The following is a 20,886-nucleotide window of genomic DNA, read 5'->3' as shown; positions in this document are numbered from 1 at the left end:
AGTGAGAAATTGTTTTAACTAAGCACTGAAATGTGTTTTCTGCTTTAAATAGTTTTCTTATAGTTTTACTTATATTTAAGTGGAACTTTTTGTGTTCCAGTTTCATCCAATTTTAGTTCTAAATATTTTTAGATATTGGGAAGGGAGGAAGAAAGGGATTTAAAAGCCCCCTCAGAGCATGTGCAATCTGATGTTATCTCACATGTATTTCTGTTGGGCCATACTGGTACAATTGACCTTCTTAAAGAAAGTACCTGCACAGCACAAAAGAACTTCTCTTTATCAACTTTAACTATAGATAACATGAACTAGTTTCAATTACCTGGATCTTTGAAGTGGAGAAAAACAGGTAACGCTAAGTAGCTTTTATTAGATGTTTGCCACAAGTGTGGAACATACTGATTACTCAAGTGTGTGGAAGTTGACTGCCCTTACGGTACTTCTGGTGAGGGTAAGCCACTACTTAGGTATTAACAGTAATAACAGGGCTCACGTTTACTTGTACACAGTGAGAAAATTCAGAAATACAGGAAGGGAAGCAGCATGCTTGGTGAGTAACAAGGCAATTTTTTCCTGCAGACTTGACACACACATACTACTTTCCCTTGGGAGTGAGGCTGCTTCAGGCAGCCAGTACAGCCCTGACATTTGGTATCACACCACTGTGGTGTGTTTTCTGCAGGGAATCTCACAGCTCTAAGTTGGCCTTCCCGTGTCCTTCTGCAGGTCCTTTCAGGTGAGAAGGGGACAACCTCCACTTTTTGCAGCGAAGCAGCATTAACAGAGGTGCCTTGGTTAGAAGAGAAAAGAATCCCTTCCTCCCCCACAGCAGGATGAAGGAGACCAGGGTAAATTTTGAATAGCGATACTGACGAGCTGCTGTATGTTTCTGTCTGCAGAGCAAAGTTAAATTTAGCTCACTGATTTTAGAAAGTCCTTTCAATTGATCAAGTCAGTGAATGAAACTTGGCTTTGTTTTGTGCCCTTGCTTACAGCTGGATGGTGCATTTTGATAATGCTTTTGCTTTCCCTGCATAGTCAATAGAGCTGTCCCTAAATGTTTTGAAGTCCTAGCAATATTCTTAAAATTCCTGAGACTATCAGAATTACAAAATGGTTCTTGAAGTATTTTCTAAATCATTTAGAAGTGAGGACAGTTGCAGGCTTTTCTCCTAACCACGAGCACTCGAAATATCATTTGCACAAGTAAAACCACGTTTTTTCACGTACTATCACATTTTAAGGAGACACTTTGCCATGAAGAGAAGTGAGTGTAAAAGTATGCAGTACTGTAATTTTCTGTTGTTGGTGTGTACTGAAGACCAGCTTACCTGTAGAATCTCTATAGTGATTTTGCTTTTAACATAAACCTGAAGAGCAAGAATTCCAAGGCTCCTCCTATCCCAAGAAAAGAAGTTTTGCTGAAGAAAGAAGGTAAAAATTACAGAAGATACCAATGTACTGTAATCTCATGTTGACATTGACACCAAGTTTGTGAAATTTGTTCTTCTATTATAATAATCTGTCTGAAAAGCAGTTTTTAATATCTACCTTCTGTGTGACTGACACGTCACTATTTACTGAATAGCTGACCACTTTATGATGCACTTTTAAATCTTTTTGCAATGCTTCCTAAAGCAGATTTCTTTCAAGCTGTCTTGATGAATTTAGAAGGCTTCTATAAACATGGAATCGTAAAATCATTTAGGTTGGAAAAGATCCTTAAAGGTCATCAAGTCCAACTGGCATTAAAGCTCACAAAGATAACTGAGTCCAACATCAAACAAAGTATGGAATTTTCCACATGTACAAGAAAAATTTTGGAGAATAATTCTCCAGAACTTTCTGCATTTTTTCAGAAACACTTTTCTTGGTGTTTGTTTCATTATTTTGGTACCATAGTATTTTTCAAGTAATATTGATGTCATCTGTACTACAGTGGCTTGAATAAGGTTTCTTTGCCTCTAGACTTACTTGCTCACAGGTAAAAGAAAAAAAACCCCAATAAGTGAAAAAAGAATTCCCTTGAATTTCAATAGATTAATCAAGAAAGTGGCTGTGGGGGAGAGGCAGAGCAAGATGAATTATTGAGGGACTCGATTTTATTTATTTTTAATTGGATGTGGTACAAACATGGCCTTTTAACTCATCTCAGTAGGCACTTTTGGCGTTGTTTTTAATACCTATGAATCTTGCTAAGTTTCTCTCTGCTGATAGACTGATGTTAAATAGTTCTATGCTTGCTGAATAGCATTAACCTTTGTGGTGAATTTTGCTATAAAAATAGCTTTGCTCTTACCTACCCTAAGCCTTATAAACTGTGGAAGTAAAATGGAATTTAATCTCTCCAGGAAACCGACAGCTGAAAGAAAATGTGTCTGCATTGCAGTCTGAAGAGAAACACTCACCTAGTAGTCCTGGATCTGTCCCATATTGAGCCTCCAGCAGAGAGGTTCGCTAGGACTGAAGAGTGCAAGGGGGTTCTGTTGTGCTGGGTTATGACTTATGTTACAGATTTTATTTATTTGCAGAAGTCTGCTTGGGAGAAGCTGACTGACAGAATAAAATAACTATCAATAACCCTGTCAAGTGGAGAAACTATAAGGAAGGAGTAAATGTCATTACAGATACGATAGAATTTGGATTTTTTTAGGAGGGGTTACAAGAAGAAATCTAAATAAATTTCACAAATTATGTAAGGAAGACTCCCGTGTAATATCTGCATGGAAATTATAATTACATCTCTTACAGCGAGGTTACAGGTCAAACGGTAAGGCAGCAGATACATTTTCAAAAGCCACCTATCTGATAGGTGTGTACAACATGGATTCTGGAATTTCCGTTCTATTTACTCAAAGCATTCAGCTTAGAAGTATGTTAGGTAATTAGGATAGCAGTAGTGCTTGCAATGCTAAGCAAGCCAGTGTTTACCTGAGCATGTTTATTTTTCTTTCACCACTCTTCCAGATGAAGACGAAGTATTTGCCTTTTAGAATTGTGTTTTACCAATATTCACATGTGGGAAACCGTACACAGATATCATGGGAAATAAAAATAATCAAAATCACCCATAAGGAATGCACCTCGCTCTACACTTTTGGGATGATTTTTCAAAGGCCACAGAGGAAAAGTACACCAGTTGGTACTAAGGAAGTTTGCAGTCAGCTACGAGAAATTAGGCAGAGGAAATTGGTAAAAAGCAATAGCAAACAATAACCTAGGAATACACTTTTAAAGCTACTCATGTGTTGTGGTCTTATTGACCTTTTACACCTTTCTGATTCTGACACTTGGGACCACTAGTTCACTTGATGCCAGGCCTGGATTCTGAAAGAAGTTATTTAACATACTGAGGTATTAAAAGTATGTCCAGGAGGGAGGCAGCCCTCATGGGAAGGTTCTGTTCTGTGCACTTGTGGCATTAGAATCTAGCTAAAAGCAAAAAGCCTAGTCCAGTCCAAACTCAGCTGAAAGCTTCTGCTGATACCAGCTGAATTAAACAAGTACAATTTCAATACAACCACAAACATTAGGCACTGCAAAGCAGCAAAACACCAGGATATTTTAGAAAGATTTTAATTTTTGGGAAGAAACAGGATTTCTGTAATACAGAATCAGAACATTAAGACTAAGTAAGATTTTTATTTTAATAAAAAACTCAGAAGCATGTAGTATCTGCTCAAATCTGTACCTCCACATTCTGCTGCATGTTGCTGTAACAAGTTTCTTAGTCATAGCTCTTGTTATGGACAGATGGTTCCTACAGCAAAAATATAGAAAACTAATTTGGATTCAAGTCTAGAACACTTTTCATATGCAAAAAAATAAATCCAACTAGTCATAGAAAAGTGACTGATAAGGATGGAGAATAGGGCTGTGCATCTGAATAGCCATGACTATATACATTCCAAACTTAAGAAATGAGCATTTTTCATCAGTCTCATAAAAATAGTTTGTCAATGAAAAATACCAATATGTAATACATTTAATACAATTTATACTTGAATTTAATCATCTGAGATTATGGAATAATATACTAAAATGAAATGTACTGCTTTTTCAAATGTTCTTGTATATAATAATGCTCTCTGTGTATACAGTGTGCATGCATGTATGTGTATACACACACAGAAATAGGTGTATAGAGATTTGCTGAAGAATTCTACAAGATTATTTGATTTCATTGCAGACCACAGCATATAGACTTTCTGGGATCCTTCTAATACAGGCTGCTCTAAAAATCAATAATGCTGACTGGTATAACCACATATCTACAACATGTTTTTTGCTACTATGAATTTAATTATAAATTTATTTTTCCAATCTAGATTTCATTTTCTAAAAAGTAAATGCTGCTTTGATAAGATTCTGTACTGTCAAGACAAAGTGTGAACATATTTGGGCAAAGCCTTGAAAGTATGAATTAAATTTGATAATTAATAATTAATAAAGACACTGACAAGTTTTAAGCAGCAACAGACTGAAGATGATTATGTTCTTATTTTCTTCACCAACAAGCATCTTGAGTAATAAACTAAAATGAAGAGATTAAATTTCTCTGCCTGCCATCATGGTGACATTTTAAGCCACCAAAGTCACAGCTGGCACTGAAAGAACAGTAGCATCAGCAGAGACCTCCATCCTTGCAGGGCATAAATTGCATTGTGACACCCTGCCAACACTGCCTTGGAAAGGCCTGTGATCTGCAGCGTCTGGTGTATGATGCTTTCGTCGTGTCTTTTCTGAATATGTCGGATACTCTGTGATCCTTGTAGCTGTGGGCTGCTCTTGATTCTTCATGGCTCCTTTATTTTTAGATCTGAAACTGTTATGCTGTTGTCTTCTGTGTTCAGACCTGGAACCACTCTTTGTATTATTTTGATCTGCCTCATTATTGGCACCTTGTGACTTAAGAGATCCATTGAGTCGGATGTTTTGGTGCTGTGGGTTGAATCTTCGTCTCTGGATAGAAGGCCCATTCTACCCAGAAAGAAATTGGATAACTTTTAGGTTATCTGAATCCTTCCAACAGGAGAAATACAGCATTCAGAATTCACAAAAATTTTAGAACAGAATTTTCAGTATAATTAGGACAGGGAAAAACACCATACATTTTTGATTGTTGGTTGACCTCTCTATTTATGAGAGTTAAAAACTCAACAATAAGTAACATGCTGCATCTTCAGTAGCTTGGAAATACAGATGGCAGGTTCATCACTGATGTGAAATTAAAATCTGCCACGACTCAAGAGAATACAGAAAAAGGGATGAAATACTAGACATCTCAACAGCAGCAATTAAGAAGCATGGAAGAACTTGATACTAAGTGTTTTTTTCAGTACTAGCAAAGGTATTTTTGTGAGTTTTGTGTCAATACTACAGTAAGACTGCAGGAAGAACAGAAATTCATATGTAAAATCAAGTCAAGTCAAGAATTCACATGGTGGGAAAGATGTCCATTGTGATATCTTGCTCAAAGGAAGCATTCATCCTTGGTGGGATGTTGCTGAACTGCTTTATTTGTGTGACTACCAGGGCAGCTGATTCTATGCACACACTGACACTATGTGATGCTCCTACATTTCCCTTCAGGCACCAACTTAAGCCTAAAACCCCTGACTGGACAAAATTCAGAACAACCTCAGTGGCAGCTTTACCTAAGTACAGCAGGACAAGAGAAGGTGCTCTTATAATGAAACAGCTACCGATATAGCACAGTGCTATAAGCTGTATTATGCACCTTTCAAAATAATATGATTTTAAACCTTGGCAGGACTCCATTTTCTAATTCTATCTAATAATCATGCTTCAACACACATCAACTGATCATTTGTCAAAGATCAGGAATAAAGGTTTCTCCACTGCAGAATGTAGAAAAATTAGCTACTATGGAGAGTTTTTCTTTTTCAGACTATTAACTGCCACTAGTCACTTCTGAACACCAGACAGCTGTCTTTGCTGATATGGCATTTCTGGTATTTCCACTTGTATGTTCATACTACCTTCAAAATGAAGCTGGAAAATACATACTTGGTTATTTTTAAAAATTAACTATACAGACTGCAAACTAGTATTTGATTTTGCATTAATAACTTTCAAGACTGCATATTTTTCTGAAATATCTGCAATAGTTTATTCCTAACTGGCTTCTTACCTGTTTATTTGTTGGGATTCCTTGGGAAGAAGACTCTGTAGGATTGGAAGAAAGATGACTTTGTACTTTAGTGCTGACTGGTTTATTATCAGAGTTCTTGATGTTACTTGAGGACTTCCGGGTGTGCGTATTTTGCTTGCTGGTTGTTGCATGTGAAGTCATTGAAGACAGCACTGAACTACATGGTGTTCTTGAGGAATAGTTGTTCTTTGGGTGTGAAACTATAAAAAAGGTATTCTGTGTTAGCAATTAAATGATCAACATTTAAACGTAAGGCGGTATTCTCACCCTGCTTACAGTTCATTTTGATAGCATTGTTCCAGCCTTACTTTAAATAATGAAGTAAACTAGGTAACTAGGGTCAGAATTAGGCCAACAGCATTTTACTTCTGCAAAACTGCTTCATCATGAAGCATCTTTGGAGTCAAAAGAGACAATGTGGTGGAACTATGCTAAAACTGTAAGGCCCTTGATAGAAGGCTGGGCTTTGGTCATCCAAGAAAACTTTTCAAAATGTGTGGCACCTATTGGTTTGCTTACCAACTTCTAACCAGTTGAGCTGAATGTGTGCTGTCAGGACTGCCCCCCATGCTGCTGTCCTATCAGTAATGCTCCTAATGGGAGTCTTCAGGCAACAAAGGAAGAAACATGGGAAGGAAGAAAATGGTACGCCAGGAAGTCTCTCAATTATTTGAGGTCAAAGGAAGTAGGGCCTGCAAACACTACAGACCAAATTAGATTCAAATTATTCTTTAATCATGGAAGGCTGAAGAGGTTGACATTTGCTGTCTATATATGTACCAGCTACAACACAAGTAACAGTCTCAAAAGCTTCCTTAGTATGTCTAAATACTTTTTCAGAAGGAGAAAAAAAACGTCTAGTGTCTATTGCTCATTCCTGTCTAAGGAGGTGGTTAACAAAGGCTACTCTGTACTGTGGCTACCTATAAAAACTGGAACTGAATGCAATGCACTAATCCACTTCACATAGATCACAGTAGCCAGCACCATCAGGAACCACTCTTGCTCATCTCAGTGTATTTCTGCTCCCTACTTCTTTGTATTTTGAGATTGCCCAATTCCTTAACCACTTCTGTGTTTGGATGTGAAGTGCACCAAACAAATCCTTCATTCCCACTACTCTGTATTTCCACGAGCTCTTTAAGCTGCCTGCTTCTGCTCAGTAGCCCCTAAGCAGCCTCAATGTAAAGTTCTTAATTTGCTGTTCTGATTATGGAATTTTCCTATTTCCATCTGCTACAGATGACAAACCAGAAGCCCACTTTAGTGACCTTCTAAAATGTCTAATTTTTTATCTAAGAGGTACTTCTATTTGTCCACTTTTAGTACAGAGAAAGAAGATGCAGAATAATTTTTGTGACAGAGCATCATCTGTTAGCTTTTTTGAAGTTCTTATTCACTTAGTCCAATGTCAGCTGTTTCTCTCACTAGGTGTCCTCTTCAGAAAAACAACGCAGTGGTCTGCAAAATGAACTCAATTTCCTGTCCCAGTTTCAGTGAGGCTAGCTGTCACTGAATTCTGCTGCTCTCTCTTGTCTGAAATAGACTGCTGTACATGGAAGCCTATATGAAAATCCAGGTGCCTGTGATGAAAATGTATTTTTAACAAAGAAATCCCAACAGTACAAGGAAGGGGTACAACACACCACTGGGCAGTCTGGATATGTGACAGTCCAATTATTTTTGTTTCTTCTTGTCCATTGTGAGTGTATGCTGCCTACCCTCTTCTCATAATAGAACACGTCTAAGACATGCCAACAGCACAGGGGCAAATTAGAACAAAGTTTTTCAGACAGTCAGGGCATTTGTAATATGCCACTGCTTCCTTGCAAACAGCTGTTCTTTTGACTTCATTGACGTGATTTAAACAGGTCTGCATCAGTCCATTAAGCAATGGTTTACTGAAGTGAGGTATAAATATTTAACTGAAGGATTAACTGCAGCTGCCAACTGCAGTTCAATGAGTTTGAAAAACTAGTCAATAGCAACAGTGGTTATAGTAGTCAGGATAACTTTTACAGAATTTTCAACCTCTTAAATTTCAGGATATGAGACAGGGTCTATGAGGTGACTGCAAACAGATGCATTACTGGGAGGCTTATGCCTGTCTTTGAAACATCCTGCGTTTGTTTCAATAAGAGACAGGATACAGAGTCAGATGGATCTTCAAAGTGTTCAGCAAAAACAGTTCTTATGATCTAATGCTTAAACAGGTTACTCCTCAAATGAGCCAGTTCTTTAGCTGTGCAGTCATACTGTATTGATAGACTGTAATCTTTGTTTCTTTTTTCTCTTTTTAGTAAGTGTAAAGTTGACTTGTGCATGTACAGCATCCAGGTACACCATTCATGGCAGGCTGGCTGCACACTCACACACAGGCACTGCACAGGCCACTTTCTGCTGGCTTTTCTGGAACAGGTATGTGGAACACTATGTTCTGAGAACTTTGGTGTGAGAAATCATCAGCACTTACTTTCTCCACAGAGCTGAATTTGGGTCTTCAGCTGTTCAGTATCACAGGAAAATCGGGCAGACCTGCCCAGCTCTTCATCATATTTCCGTTCACTCACAAAGTGCTGCAAAAAGACAGGTTAACAGTGATTTTGCATTCTGAGCAAAAGACTATATGGATAGTGCAATACCCAATCAATCATAGAATGGTAGGGGTTTGGACGGGACCTTTAGAGATCATCTAGTCCAACTCCCCTGCAGAAGAAGGTTCACCTAGATCAGGTCGCATAGGAACATGTCCAGGCGGCTGTTGAAGAGCTCCGAGGAAGGAGACTCCACAACCCCTCTGGGCAGCCTGTGCCACTGCTCTGTCACCCTCACAGTGAAATAGTTTTTCCTTATATTTAAGTGGAACTTTTTGTATTCCAGCTTCACCCCATTATCTCCTGACACCCATCCTTTAGATATTTGTAAACGTTAATAAGATCTCCCCTCACTCTCCTCTTTTCTAGACTAAACAGCCCCAGTTCCTGCAGCCTTTCCTCATATGAAAGATGTTCCAGTCCCCTGATCATCTTGATGGCCCTGCACTGGACTCTCTCCAGAAGTTCTCTGTCCCTCTTGAGCTGAGATGCCCAGAACTGGACACAGGACTCCAGATGAGGCCTCACCAGGGCAGAGTAGAGGGAGAGAAGAACCTCCCTTGACCTGCTGGCCATACTGTTCTTGATGCATCAATACTTATCTTAAGTTCATTTTAAAGCTCAGCAAACACTTGACCCTTTCCTGTACATAAGACCTCTACACAAAACCAAGAATTTTCTCATCCCTACCAAATTACATGTCTCACAGCCCAGTGATTGGTGGATTGCCCCCATGCTTGGAAAATGGGTCATTTGATATGCAAATAACAGAACTCCTCACTACTACACTTACGAGGGGATAGCTTACATTACTCTCACAGACTGTACACTGTTCAGTGGTGCTATAATGCTTTAAGACGGTATGTTTTCCCTATGGAAAGCTAGTTATCCTTTGTCTCTAGCAGGAATGAAGAGCCTGGACATATTAACATGACAGCTCTTTCTTGGCATTTATGTAAACAGCTAAAATACTCAAGCAAAGGTGAATGCCTGACCTTAATTTCAGCCCTGAGTTCAGACAGTTGTGCTTCAGCCATCTGACTGGCTAGGTCTGTCAGTCTCTTCAGCTCCTCAGCTTTCTTCTGCCGAGCAGTCAGAATTTCCACTGCCAAATACCAACAGTCAATAATTAATGCTAGGAAGGTAAACTGCTCTGTAATTCATTACTCTTTGAGCATCAACTCTGGACATCACGTGAGAAACACACGTGTCTTGGATACCCCTCACTTCAAGTGCACTTTCAATATACTCTTGCAAAGATTAAGTCAATCAGTGTATTTAACTGAACTGCTTTATGTTGAAAAAGATCATGAAATGGGACAGCTGTCAGTAAATCTAAGTTAAATCAATGCTCCAACATTTAGACAAACAGAAGCAGAGACACATTGTTTTGATTTTTCAAGTGCTTTTAAAAGAAGCACAAAATCAGGAAGCCTTCCATGGACACACAGAAGGAAGCATCACATTGAGTCAATGGCCTATTTCTGAAGGTGTGCTACTTTTTACTTACACAAGGGCATTTCAGCTCCTCTGAAAAAAATCTCTTCTTGTACAGTTCACATTAAAATCACTGGCATTGCAATTTTGCTTTCAAATACCAAATATACACAGTTGCCATTTCTACAGGAATGCAATATTACAAATGCCAACAATTTTTAAGAAAAAAACCCCCTAAATATCCACTGTCTTGTACATTTTATTTAAGGCAGAGATGAACAGTTACATTGTTATAGAAAAAGATTAATCATGAACCACAAGCAGTGGTTCACTTACACGTGAAATAATATGACATTACAATTTTGGTGGAAAATTAAATATATGCAAACTGTTATCTACATGTTGACTGAATGTAAAAGCAACAACTGGTTAATTGGCCAGTGGGATCAGCATTTAATGTCAGAGAGGAAAGATAGCATCTAAAAATGTGATAATAACAACCACAGTCTTTTGTCTAGCACTTAGGCCTACAGTCAGCTGAGTGTTAGGTGTTGTAAAGTGTCCTAAGGCCACAGACTCCATTTCAGCTGTGGAGATTTTGGCTTCTTTTGCTTTTGCTATAAATTTCTAGAGCAGACTTGGCAAGTCACCTGACCAGTTCAGACTGTGTAATGCCATTTTTTAGGTCAGAATTAATGGTCCTTCACAGGGAGTTTGCTTCTCAACCCATTATCATGTATTGAATTAGACAGCACCTTCTTTTGAAAATATCATACAATCACAGAATAGTTTGGGTTGGAAAGGACCTTTGAAAAGTCATCCAGTCCAAGCTCCCTGCAGTGAGCAGGGCCATCTTCAACTAGATCAGTTTGCTCAGAGCCCTTTCCAGTCTCACTGTGACTCTCTCCAGGGTCAGGGCATCTAACACCTCTCTGGGCAACCTGTTCCAGTGTTTCACCTGGTCCAACAGTGCAAGGAGATAGAGCTGTGGCTGTACAGTTGTGTGGGAGCAACCAAACCGCATGACAGAGGAGCATGTGTCACACAAGGTAGGGAAAGCAAAGGGTGGCTATAGTTCCTTTTGCCTTGTCAATAAATTGGTGCCTATATTATTACCTATGCTAAGAACAGGTGTTTATCTATCTCTCTAGCTGTTTTAATTTCATTTTTGTGGAATATGGTCTATAAGCCTGAGAAACTTTTATCATATTAAATGCACAGTTTACTACCTGTTCTTCTCTGTCCAATACTTTTGCTTTATTGCTTGTTCTAAGTAATCTTAACGTTGTTTCTCCCCAAGGTCAGCATCCCCTTTGCTGAAGTGACTGGCCAAACCATATGATGGCATCTCATACTGGCATTTTTCTCCATATGAGATGCTGGCCAAATACCCATTTAAAAAAAATCGAAAATTACCATATTTGGAATTTTTCCCAGTATTGACAGTGAGATTAAGATTACCCACTGTAAAACAGTCCTCCAGTGCAGCAAAGAGATGTAAAAATAAATAATAATGTAAATTTTGGTTAGCATGTTACAGTCCTCTTAACAACTGTCTGCCTTAAGTTCTGAAGCACTTTATAAGCCTGCAACCACCTTGAGGGACAGCAGAAGCTACACTGTTAAAGACGGGTACAAGGGCCCTGCAGTGTCACATATGGAGTCAGCAAGCAAGCAGTGAAATAGAACCTGCCACATATAAATGCTTTTGCATGCCTTAAATAAGCATTCGGTTTAATTTTCTCAAAAATTACTACTATACCTGGCCATGATTAATGAAGGGGCCCTAGGATACCATCAGCCCCAGATGACAGATTTCCAGAACATATTTTTGTTTATGCAGTTATGGCTTAGATCCATGTCTGTTGGTATCAATAGGAATTTTACCACTGGTTTTCCTGGGAGTGCATGTGCTGCAGTTGATTATGGCTACCTGGTCTCTGCAGGTAATCAGAAAGCTGCTGCTATGTTTCCATCCACAACTCCTCCCCAGAATAACAGAACTCCAAATCCACATCTATCTTGTGTTAGTACTAGAAAAGTTAGCATACAAAATTCCAAACACGAGCTACAGCCAATCATTGCTGTAAAACCTCACACCTTTCAGTTTCTATACATATACAACTGCAACAGATCTAGCTAGCAATGGAGGTTTTAAATTATTCTTTAAAATAAAAATCTAATTAGCATGCATTTGTGAAGTGAGTTTTAAATGCAAATAAAACATTTAAGAGTGTTACACAGTATTTGTGACCCTCTTCGTAAAGACCTTAAGTTCGTAAATCACTAAAAGAATAGTATAGCTGTGGTATTTTCAGCTGTCAGGCAAAGTTATCATTCTAACAATATTTTGTTTACTCTTGAGTTTCTTGCTTAGTGCTCTCTATTGAAATGCATCCCCTTGATTACTGGGCCATGAATACCATACCTTAGGTATGGGGTATAAAACAGATATTGCTAATACATGGCTCGTTTTGCTTTTTTTTTCCTTCCCAACTAGAATATCCATACCTTACCTATACAAAAACCAGAGGTGACATGAAAGCCTGGAATCAGATCAGCTCTCATAGATTGCTAAGAAACCAAATTTGAGTTAATTGTTCTAACTTGTAAGCTTGATCACTATCCCTTAAAACTATGCAAAGCCACACAGAGTAACCTATTCTCTCAGTAATTTCCCATATTCAAACTCCTCTATGTAATATCAGCAAGCAAATAGTGATTAAAAATGGAAACAAGATGTCAACAAAGCTCTCATAAGCAAAAAGAAGCAATATGTAATTTAAATCTAACTTCGTATGAACTTTTGGTTTAACTTAATTTTGTAACTTTTAAATTTTGATGCACAATTCTTATAGACAGAAACTATATAGAAACTATTCTGGAATATCAAAGACTTTTTGATTGTATATATATAGATACACAATGACAGAAGTTGGAATGCTGCTAATAGAATTTACATACTGTATAATTTTATGCAAAAAACAAAAAAAATTCTATATCTATTCCAAACATTCTCTGTGTATTTTTTTTTACTTACTGGCTTCTTCTTTAACTTTATCAATTTCTGCCATTAATGACACTTCTTTGTCTACGATGCTAAAAGAGGAAAAAAAACAGAAAGAAAAAAAACCCACAATTTAATCCATGCTAGAACTCATCAATCAAAAGCTATAACTACACAGAGACTTCAGACCTTGGTTATATACTGTTTTGAAATTAGTAAAGACTTAAAAATAAGAAAGCTGAAGAAACAGCTAGGCAAACTGGCCACAAAAAAATAGGGATAATAAGTATATGCTGATTTACATACAAACATCTCACAGGCCTGTCAATGTATCTGCACAGATGTGTAAGTCACTCTGATTTACCTCTTCAGCACTGCCTGGGCACAGCAAGCGTCAAATTACTAAGCGGTCTCTTTCCTAATTAAGCCAGATATACAATCGCTGCTACCAAGATTAGAACACCTCAAATCTCAGTGTGATACTAAGAATAAACCAGAAAGAAGTCTCCTTCTTCCTTAGATAGAGATATTCTTGCAAAATATGTCAGGGTAAATGAGAAAATAGTTTGTGATATTAAAAAGCACCAATAATATTATTGGTATATCCACAATAGAAGTCAGCTTCCTTGCTCTTCGCAAGAAGGTGTGGTATGCCTCTCCTTTCATACATCTCTACTGTGCAATCCCTGACAGCGCTTTTAAGCTGTAAAAGTGCAAACTGATCAGATGGGTCTACCGAGAGCAGATGGGGTCTGGTAAAATGGCACATGATCAACCCAGCAACAGTGTTCTGTGTGTTGTACTCTGATGTGCCACTCCATTTTCCTCTCACTAGTCAAATTCATGCTTAATAAACACCACCAATGTTGATATTTATGTTTGTATAAGTGAGTAAACTCAAGCAGCTGGTGGGAAATTGCAGAAAGTAGATCAAACAACACCAGGCACAACCTCAAGGGAAGAGTGGAATTCTCAGCCCTTGGGGTAAAATCATCCTTAAACATAAGCTTTTGTACTCAGTGAAGACACCAAGTTATATGCAAACTAGCTTTCATCAGAAAAATGATATTATGGAAAACTTAAGAACAAAACTTTTTTTTTCTTGCTAAGGGCATCCTACAGAGTTCAGTGGGCAGCAGTTAAAGAAGACTTACAGAGGAGAGAAGGTCTGACAGGTTAACTGAAACAGCGAAAGACTAGGGAACGTGGGGAACATATGGCAGATATACAGATGATTCAATCAGAAAGAACGTGTTCAAGTGCCATGCAGTCTTCCTTGAAACTCTCCCATAAAAGAACCAAGCTATTACAGCAGGTTTGCAACAGTTCTGCAGAGTTCTATCCTTCATTTTTACCAATTAACCATGCCACCTTTAGAGGAGGGGCTACTACATCTTTGCTGCCACCCAATAGCAAAAAAGGATAGAAGCAGGTTGGCAATAAAATTTCAGCATAACGTATTTTTCTGTTTCATACATATAAACAAAACTAAAAAGATTGTTTGGGCCTTCCAGGTTAGTGTGATCCACACACCTGAGGAAAAAACAGCACAGCAAACCAGTTATAGAAACATACACTTACAATGAAAGGGGACACTTGTTCCAGTTGGCCCTCAATATTCTCCAGGCATAAGCATTAAGCTTGGACTCCAAATAGGCAGGTGATGATCCCAGCTTGCTAATCTAAACAGCAATAGCTTTTCAGAATTAATCCATTTTCAATTAGCTTTTGTAACTACATGGTATAATAAACTTCCTTGGCTTTCACAACTTATAAGAGCAATTTTAGTCACCTGCTATCACCTGTTTCTACCCTTCACAAAGAAAAATATTTTTATGGTCTCCTAAATTTAAAAAAATTGCATATTTTCACTTTTGCTGTCTCTGTTACAAAAAGTGCTCCCCTAGTGTACTATGCAGGTGATAGAAACATAAACTTTTGGCTGGATAAAATATTGAAGCAGCAAGCTCACAACAGCAGAACTCATCAGAATGATGTTTTGGCCCAGTTCCTTCCATGACTGTCATCTCCCCACTCCAACAACAGATCCTTGCAAAACTGTTTGGCTCCTAAGATTTTATTTTGATGTCAAACAAAAACATTTTTAACACAAGAATGAGGACAAGGTCATATATATTTTATAGTCAGATCTCATCTGTTACTAGACAGTTTTCCATCCCTAATGTTTTAGTATGGTTTCTGATGAACATTTCAGGCAAGTGTTTGGAACATTGCAGTAGTAAGGGGCAGGACTGATGAATTTGACAGAAAATAACCACATAAGTACATCCCTTGTAGCTACAAACTAACATTGGGAAAATTAAGGAACAAAAGAAGAGACAAAGCGTCTGGTGCCTTTGTTAATATGAGACTGCTTAATGTGATAAACTAAGTTTCTTCTCTGGACTGATCTTCATGGGGTTGCCCCTCCCGGAAGATAACGCAGCAGTACTAACCTACACGAGTCGAAAATGTGGATGCTCTCTTGACAAAAGGAAAGGAAAGTACTAACTCTCCTCTAGAAGTGTATGGCCATATTTCTCAGCTTGAAAATCATGAACTACCATATTTTATGGAATGAGTGTCATTAATGTTTATTTAGAAATATCATAAGCCCATCAACTTGGTTCCTTTCTAGTTACACAGAGCACTTCAGTGAAAAACTAACTTCTCCATCAAGAACTTGGCAAAATTACAAACAAGTGAAAACGACAGATAGAAAGCTGGAAAACTGAATTAAAAAAAAAAAGAGGCAAAAGACAAAACAAATACGAAAAAAGAGAAAACACTAACGAATAGAGAAAGGACAAGAACACTAAAGAAAAATTAATGGATCAAATCTTGTCTCTTGTTCCTGCTAAGACCTCACTCTTTTCACAGAAAGCTCTGAACATCTTAACTCATGAAAACATTTAACTGTTTTTAATGTATTTCCTGGAATAATGCCCCAACTCGGCCTCACCATGGTGCTACCATTACTGAGGACTGCTCAAAGCTTGGCTCAGCACTACCTCCTGAGAATGCATTTTCTTTCAGTGTTTCTTAGTGCTCTTTCGCTACCAAAATATTTTATCAGGTTGCTTCACTCCAGTGCACAGCCTGCAGCCATTGATGTGCTGTGGAGAACTGGATACTGGGTGCTATAAGTACCTTCTGTGCACTCTTGTATTACCAGATTTGGGCTCTAGCAAAGAAAAGAACAGAATGCATTTTAGATCTGAAGACACCTCAGGGAAAGTGTTCTGCTAATTCCTTCTCCTCTTGTTATGCTCTTTCTCTTAGGTCTTCCATAGACGTTAGGAACCAGGATTAAAATCGTAAACATGCTTCTCTAGCTAAGGCTCTGGAGAGGTCATCCCTTGTCCAATATTTTCTGATAACTCCCAACACAAACATTCTATCAGGCTTCTCCTTTGCTCCTAGAGTACCTTCTACAAATCATTTGAGTCACCCGTGGCAAACACAACTCAGCACCACCACTTCTGTCTCTGAATGTCCCTGAATCTATCCCCTAAATCTTCAGCTCATAGGATCCCCTGCTATAGTAGTATTTGTCAGTTCTGCTGTAGGTGTCCAGTTTTTTTATGACACATTTATAATACACATTGGAGCAAATACAGGGGCTCAGATTCCCTCTAACATTGACCTGGCTTGAAGACAGATCTGCATCAAGTGAGTCTTATACTCTGTGACTGACACTGGAGCAAAAATAGAGTAAACACTACTACCACTTTCTCTTCTGTCTCCCTTTGATACATCTCTCTTCTGAAAGGACTCATTCCCTTTTTCTCAATACCCCTCACTTACTCAGAATCAAAACTCTAGTCAGCAGAATATCGTTGTTCAGTGCAGGTGACTATCTGTGCACAGGATTCAGTACTGTTTGATTTTAATAGAAGAATATGCAAGAGCATAAATGTCCCATTCCTGGTCAAACGGACAATACTTGTACCTTGGACTGATAACAGGCTGCCAGAACTCACACTAGTATACAACGGCAAAATAACTGCAAATGCCAAACTGCAATAAGTTGCTGGCACAGCAACGACAGAGGTAAATTACACTGACAGCTGCCTCATTTCACAGTTTCATACTCAGAATTCAAATTCAAATTCAGAATTTGTTCTGATAACTCCCAACACAAAAAAATTCAGAATTTGTCCTGACATGAGTGGAAAAACATTAATCTTTCTCTAGTTTACTGCATGAAATTTAGTGCTTGCACAGTGAAAAAGAAAAGATATTTTCAGTCATCTGCAACACCTCAAAATCTCACTAAAATGATTTAAATTATTAGCGTCTCTTCCGAAAAGCTGCTTCAGATCGCCAGATTGTCTGATTTATAGCTTTACTGATGAGAATGACAAGGGTTCCAGATGACCAGAATCTTCTCTTTCCTTTTGCTTCTTCCAGACATTATGATAAACCTTATCGTGCCTTAAGAGATAAGGAAATAAAAAGACCAAGCTGACACAGAGGCAAACATGCTGACACAACTCACAAAGGTACACCACAGCTGCATGGCACAGCAGTTACTGTCGAGAGTGTAATTCAAAACCCTTCAAAACCCTGTTAAAGCCCCCCAAAATGACGTTTTTCTCCTTGAGGTGTTTAATAAACTTTAATTTCCTGTGAATCGGCTGTGTACATAGTTTGAGAAAGAATTCTGTTTTGGAGACTGAGGGAGACACAGCCAGCTGTGGCACTGTGTACAGGGCTGAGCATTCTGGGCAGCAGGGCTCTTCAGCTGGAAGGGGAAAAGAACTGTTTTTTTGTGGGCATTCAGCAGGTGAGACACTGGAACACTGAGGTACAATTCAAGTCCTTTTTTCATGAGAGAGGGAGTTAGTTGCAGGATACTTCTGGAATTTGACATCTTAGACTTCAAAAAGATACAGCACAACATTCTCCAGTGACTTTGCTCTGACAGGCATCTTCGGCATAGACCCTAGTAGCTCCTTAATGCTGCATTGATTAACAATCTGCAAACTCAAGCAAGTTTGAGAGACATTAGTGCTGTCACTGTGTCTGCTATACATGAGCTGATACTACATACAAATTCAGGGGATGGTCCTGATAAGATTGGTGTTAGTCTTTAAGTATTATGTTTTATTTCCTGTGCACATTTCCTTTCTAGCATGAACATAATTGACCTACAGATAAGGTAAAAAGACAACTGATAAGAACCTCTAAGTCAATTGTGTATTTCACAAAATAATTCTCCACCTCCACCCTAAAACCAGAACTGTCCTTGTCAAACTTTCAGCACCAGGAATCAGAATTGTGACATGAAAATTTAAATATAAAGCCCATCATCTGTAACAGGTGATTACAAGCTTTACAGGATTACTGAATAGTCATGCTATTTCGTAAGTGGAGAAATGATACTTCAAGGTTTCTTTATATTAATAAACTTGTAATTACATTACCTATTCTGCAATGTCTCAGTAAATTATATTCTTACAGTATTGGCTCAATAGTATTTAAATGTTCTTGGTGCTTGAAGGCTCTTGTTTGATGACTGTATTAGCACATCTACAATGTTTACACAGCAAGCCAGATTACAGGAATCTTCCTTCTAACCACAAATGCAGTCTGACAATAAGCAGATAAACAAAAGACAGAATAAATCAATTCCACTGAAATCCTTTCCTCTACACTATATCATCTGGTAAAAGTAAAAATGTCCAAAGGCTTTTAGTTATTCAAGTTTGTTTTGCCTTATTCTTTATCTACTTTAATTCATATTGTTCACTTTAGCAGTCAGATAGCACAGTAGGTCTGTTAAAGCCATCCTAACTAAAGGTCTATTTATACTTTTCTTTTAAGATCTCTGTACAAACAATTGGAAATTTATTGCCTGATGATAAAAGTTTAAGCTGAAAACTGCCATGGAAAATCTTTTCCTGAAAGAAAATTTCTAAATTTTATTTATTTACAAATGAAGGCATCACTTAATCATTTTATGAGTTGTAGCACTGCTTATTAGCATCCTGCGTATTTTCCATGCATTTGTAAAGTTTTTCTTTCCTATTTGAGTTCTGATGTGACTCTCACAGTATCTGAGTATCTTATTGGTTTTATATATTTTGGCCCAAACATGCTCTGGCAAGGCATAAGATAGTGGTCCATGTTGTTGGACTCCCGCTACAGAGGAAAAGTAGCTTTGCCAAAAGCATCCTAGAAAATATCCACAAAGAAAGAAGAAAAGTCTGGCTCTTTGGTCTAACACTTGAATTTTATTTTTTCAGATAATTCCCACTCTGTAATAACTTAGAGTTATCATCAGTCTGACAACAAGATCAGAAAGGATATATTCACTTTTCATCCACAAGAAACATGTGCTTGTGTTTTACTGAGGATGACAAACACACTTATGAATGACTGGGAGGGAAGAGGGGAGGTGAGAGGCCTTAAAGTATGAACAACAGGCTGAGAAACAGGGTAATCCTCCTTTAGATTTCAGGTCTGTAATGTCTTTGCAAGCTTAGGAAAAACTGCATGGCTGAAACTAGCATCCCTAAGAGACAAAGGGGCCAAAAGAGGGAAATTATGTATCTCATTGAAACTTACACCTTCCTCCCCAGATTTCACAAGCTCTGTTTTCTCTACTAATACACAGCAAAGGTATTCCCAAACCGCTGGAGGTCATGAGAAGAGAACAAGCAGAAGCCCCTCTTCCAGTGCTGCAGCTCTGCAGATAGTAGCAGCCTGAGGCTAGAGCTGCTGGATCACGTCCTCTCATGATTGATGCACAAATATCAGAATAAACTGGAAAGGGATTTGAAAATCTCTACTTCAGAGGCATAATGACTACCAAAGGTCAGCTGGAGGACAGACACTGACAGAAAGCTAATGAGGACTGCCTGTACAAGCGGAGATACAGCACAGGAACCCTGTTCAGTGTAAAGCAATACTGGTCCTGGCCTTTCCAGCCATCTGCCCACGCTCTAAACTACCCCATCACTAACACAAACAGGCAGGTCTTCATCAGAAACCCATCATCAACAGAAAACGATTTCAACAGAAAAACATCATCTTTACAGTTTGCCAAGTACAGGTCTCAGAAAGGGGGGATGACTGTGTTTGCTCACTGATCTGCAACTGTGAGCACTGGCAGTATTGCTCACTCAGCACTCTTAGTACAGACCCAATTCTGTTAAGTGACTTCTTCTCCCGTTAAACCACTCCTCTGCCTTCATTTTGACTTTGAAAACAATAGAAAAATTGCTTTATCATCCCCAAGCATACAGTATGTGCCTTCTAGTTGTTGTCTATACATATTTTAATATCTCTTAAAATTGTTAGCATTGACAAATCAGTCAATTTTTTATATACCTCATGATGGAGCTTTCAAGTCCTCTTTGCTCACTCAAAAAAAAAAAAAAAAGATTGACCTCTGTTGGTTTTCATGCACTTCATAAAGCATTGGATATACCAATAAAAGATGCAAAGAGTGGAGGAAGCTTGTCTGTCTTTGGCCTAGTTCTGCATGCAGTGTAGTTAAATCTGGCCCTTACTATTTTCCACAGACTATTTTTCACTTGTGGTTGGTAGCAGACTGTAAGGGCAAGTAGTACATGCTTACACTTTCTCGTTTTTCATAACAACTGTGTAGATGACCAATATGTGAAAATCATTTTCTGGCAAGAGGTGTTATGGGGAACTGTGGC

General features: G+C 38.3%; 1 protein-coding gene across 2 annotated transcripts in view; it reads right to left on the bottom strand.

The window, feature by feature from the left end:
* Positions 1 to 1,946: 1,946 nt before the first annotated feature.
* The window catches only part of SPATS2L (spermatogenesis associated serine rich 2 like), an 86,386-nt gene continuing 67,446 nt past the window's right edge, over positions 1,947 to 20,886 (bottom strand). For both annotated transcript variants that reach the window (XM_062002893.1, XM_062002894.1), the window contains exons 8-12: positions 13,247 to 13,305; positions 9,765 to 9,874; positions 8,649 to 8,751; positions 6,155 to 6,375; positions 1,947 to 4,980 (exon numbers count right to left, since the gene is read on the bottom strand). In XM_062002893.1, coding sequence (XP_061858877.1) covers positions 4,582 to 4,980; positions 6,155 to 6,375; positions 8,649 to 8,751; positions 9,765 to 9,874; positions 13,247 to 13,305 — 892 coding nt within the window. In that variant the 3' untranslated portion in view covers positions 1,947 to 4,581. The remainder of the gene's footprint in view (positions 4,981 to 6,154; positions 6,376 to 8,648; positions 8,752 to 9,764; positions 9,875 to 13,246; positions 13,306 to 20,886) is intronic.

The sequence above is a fragment of the Colius striatus genome, chromosome 9 (assembly GCF_028858725.1).
Source record: "Colius striatus isolate bColStr4 chromosome 9, bColStr4.1.hap1, whole genome shotgun sequence".
In the NCBI taxonomy this organism is placed as follows: domain Eukaryota; kingdom Metazoa; phylum Chordata; class Aves; order Coliiformes; family Coliidae; genus Colius; species Colius striatus.
Note: the sequence above shows the minus strand (reverse complement) of the source record. Positions and strands in the feature narration are given on the sequence as shown.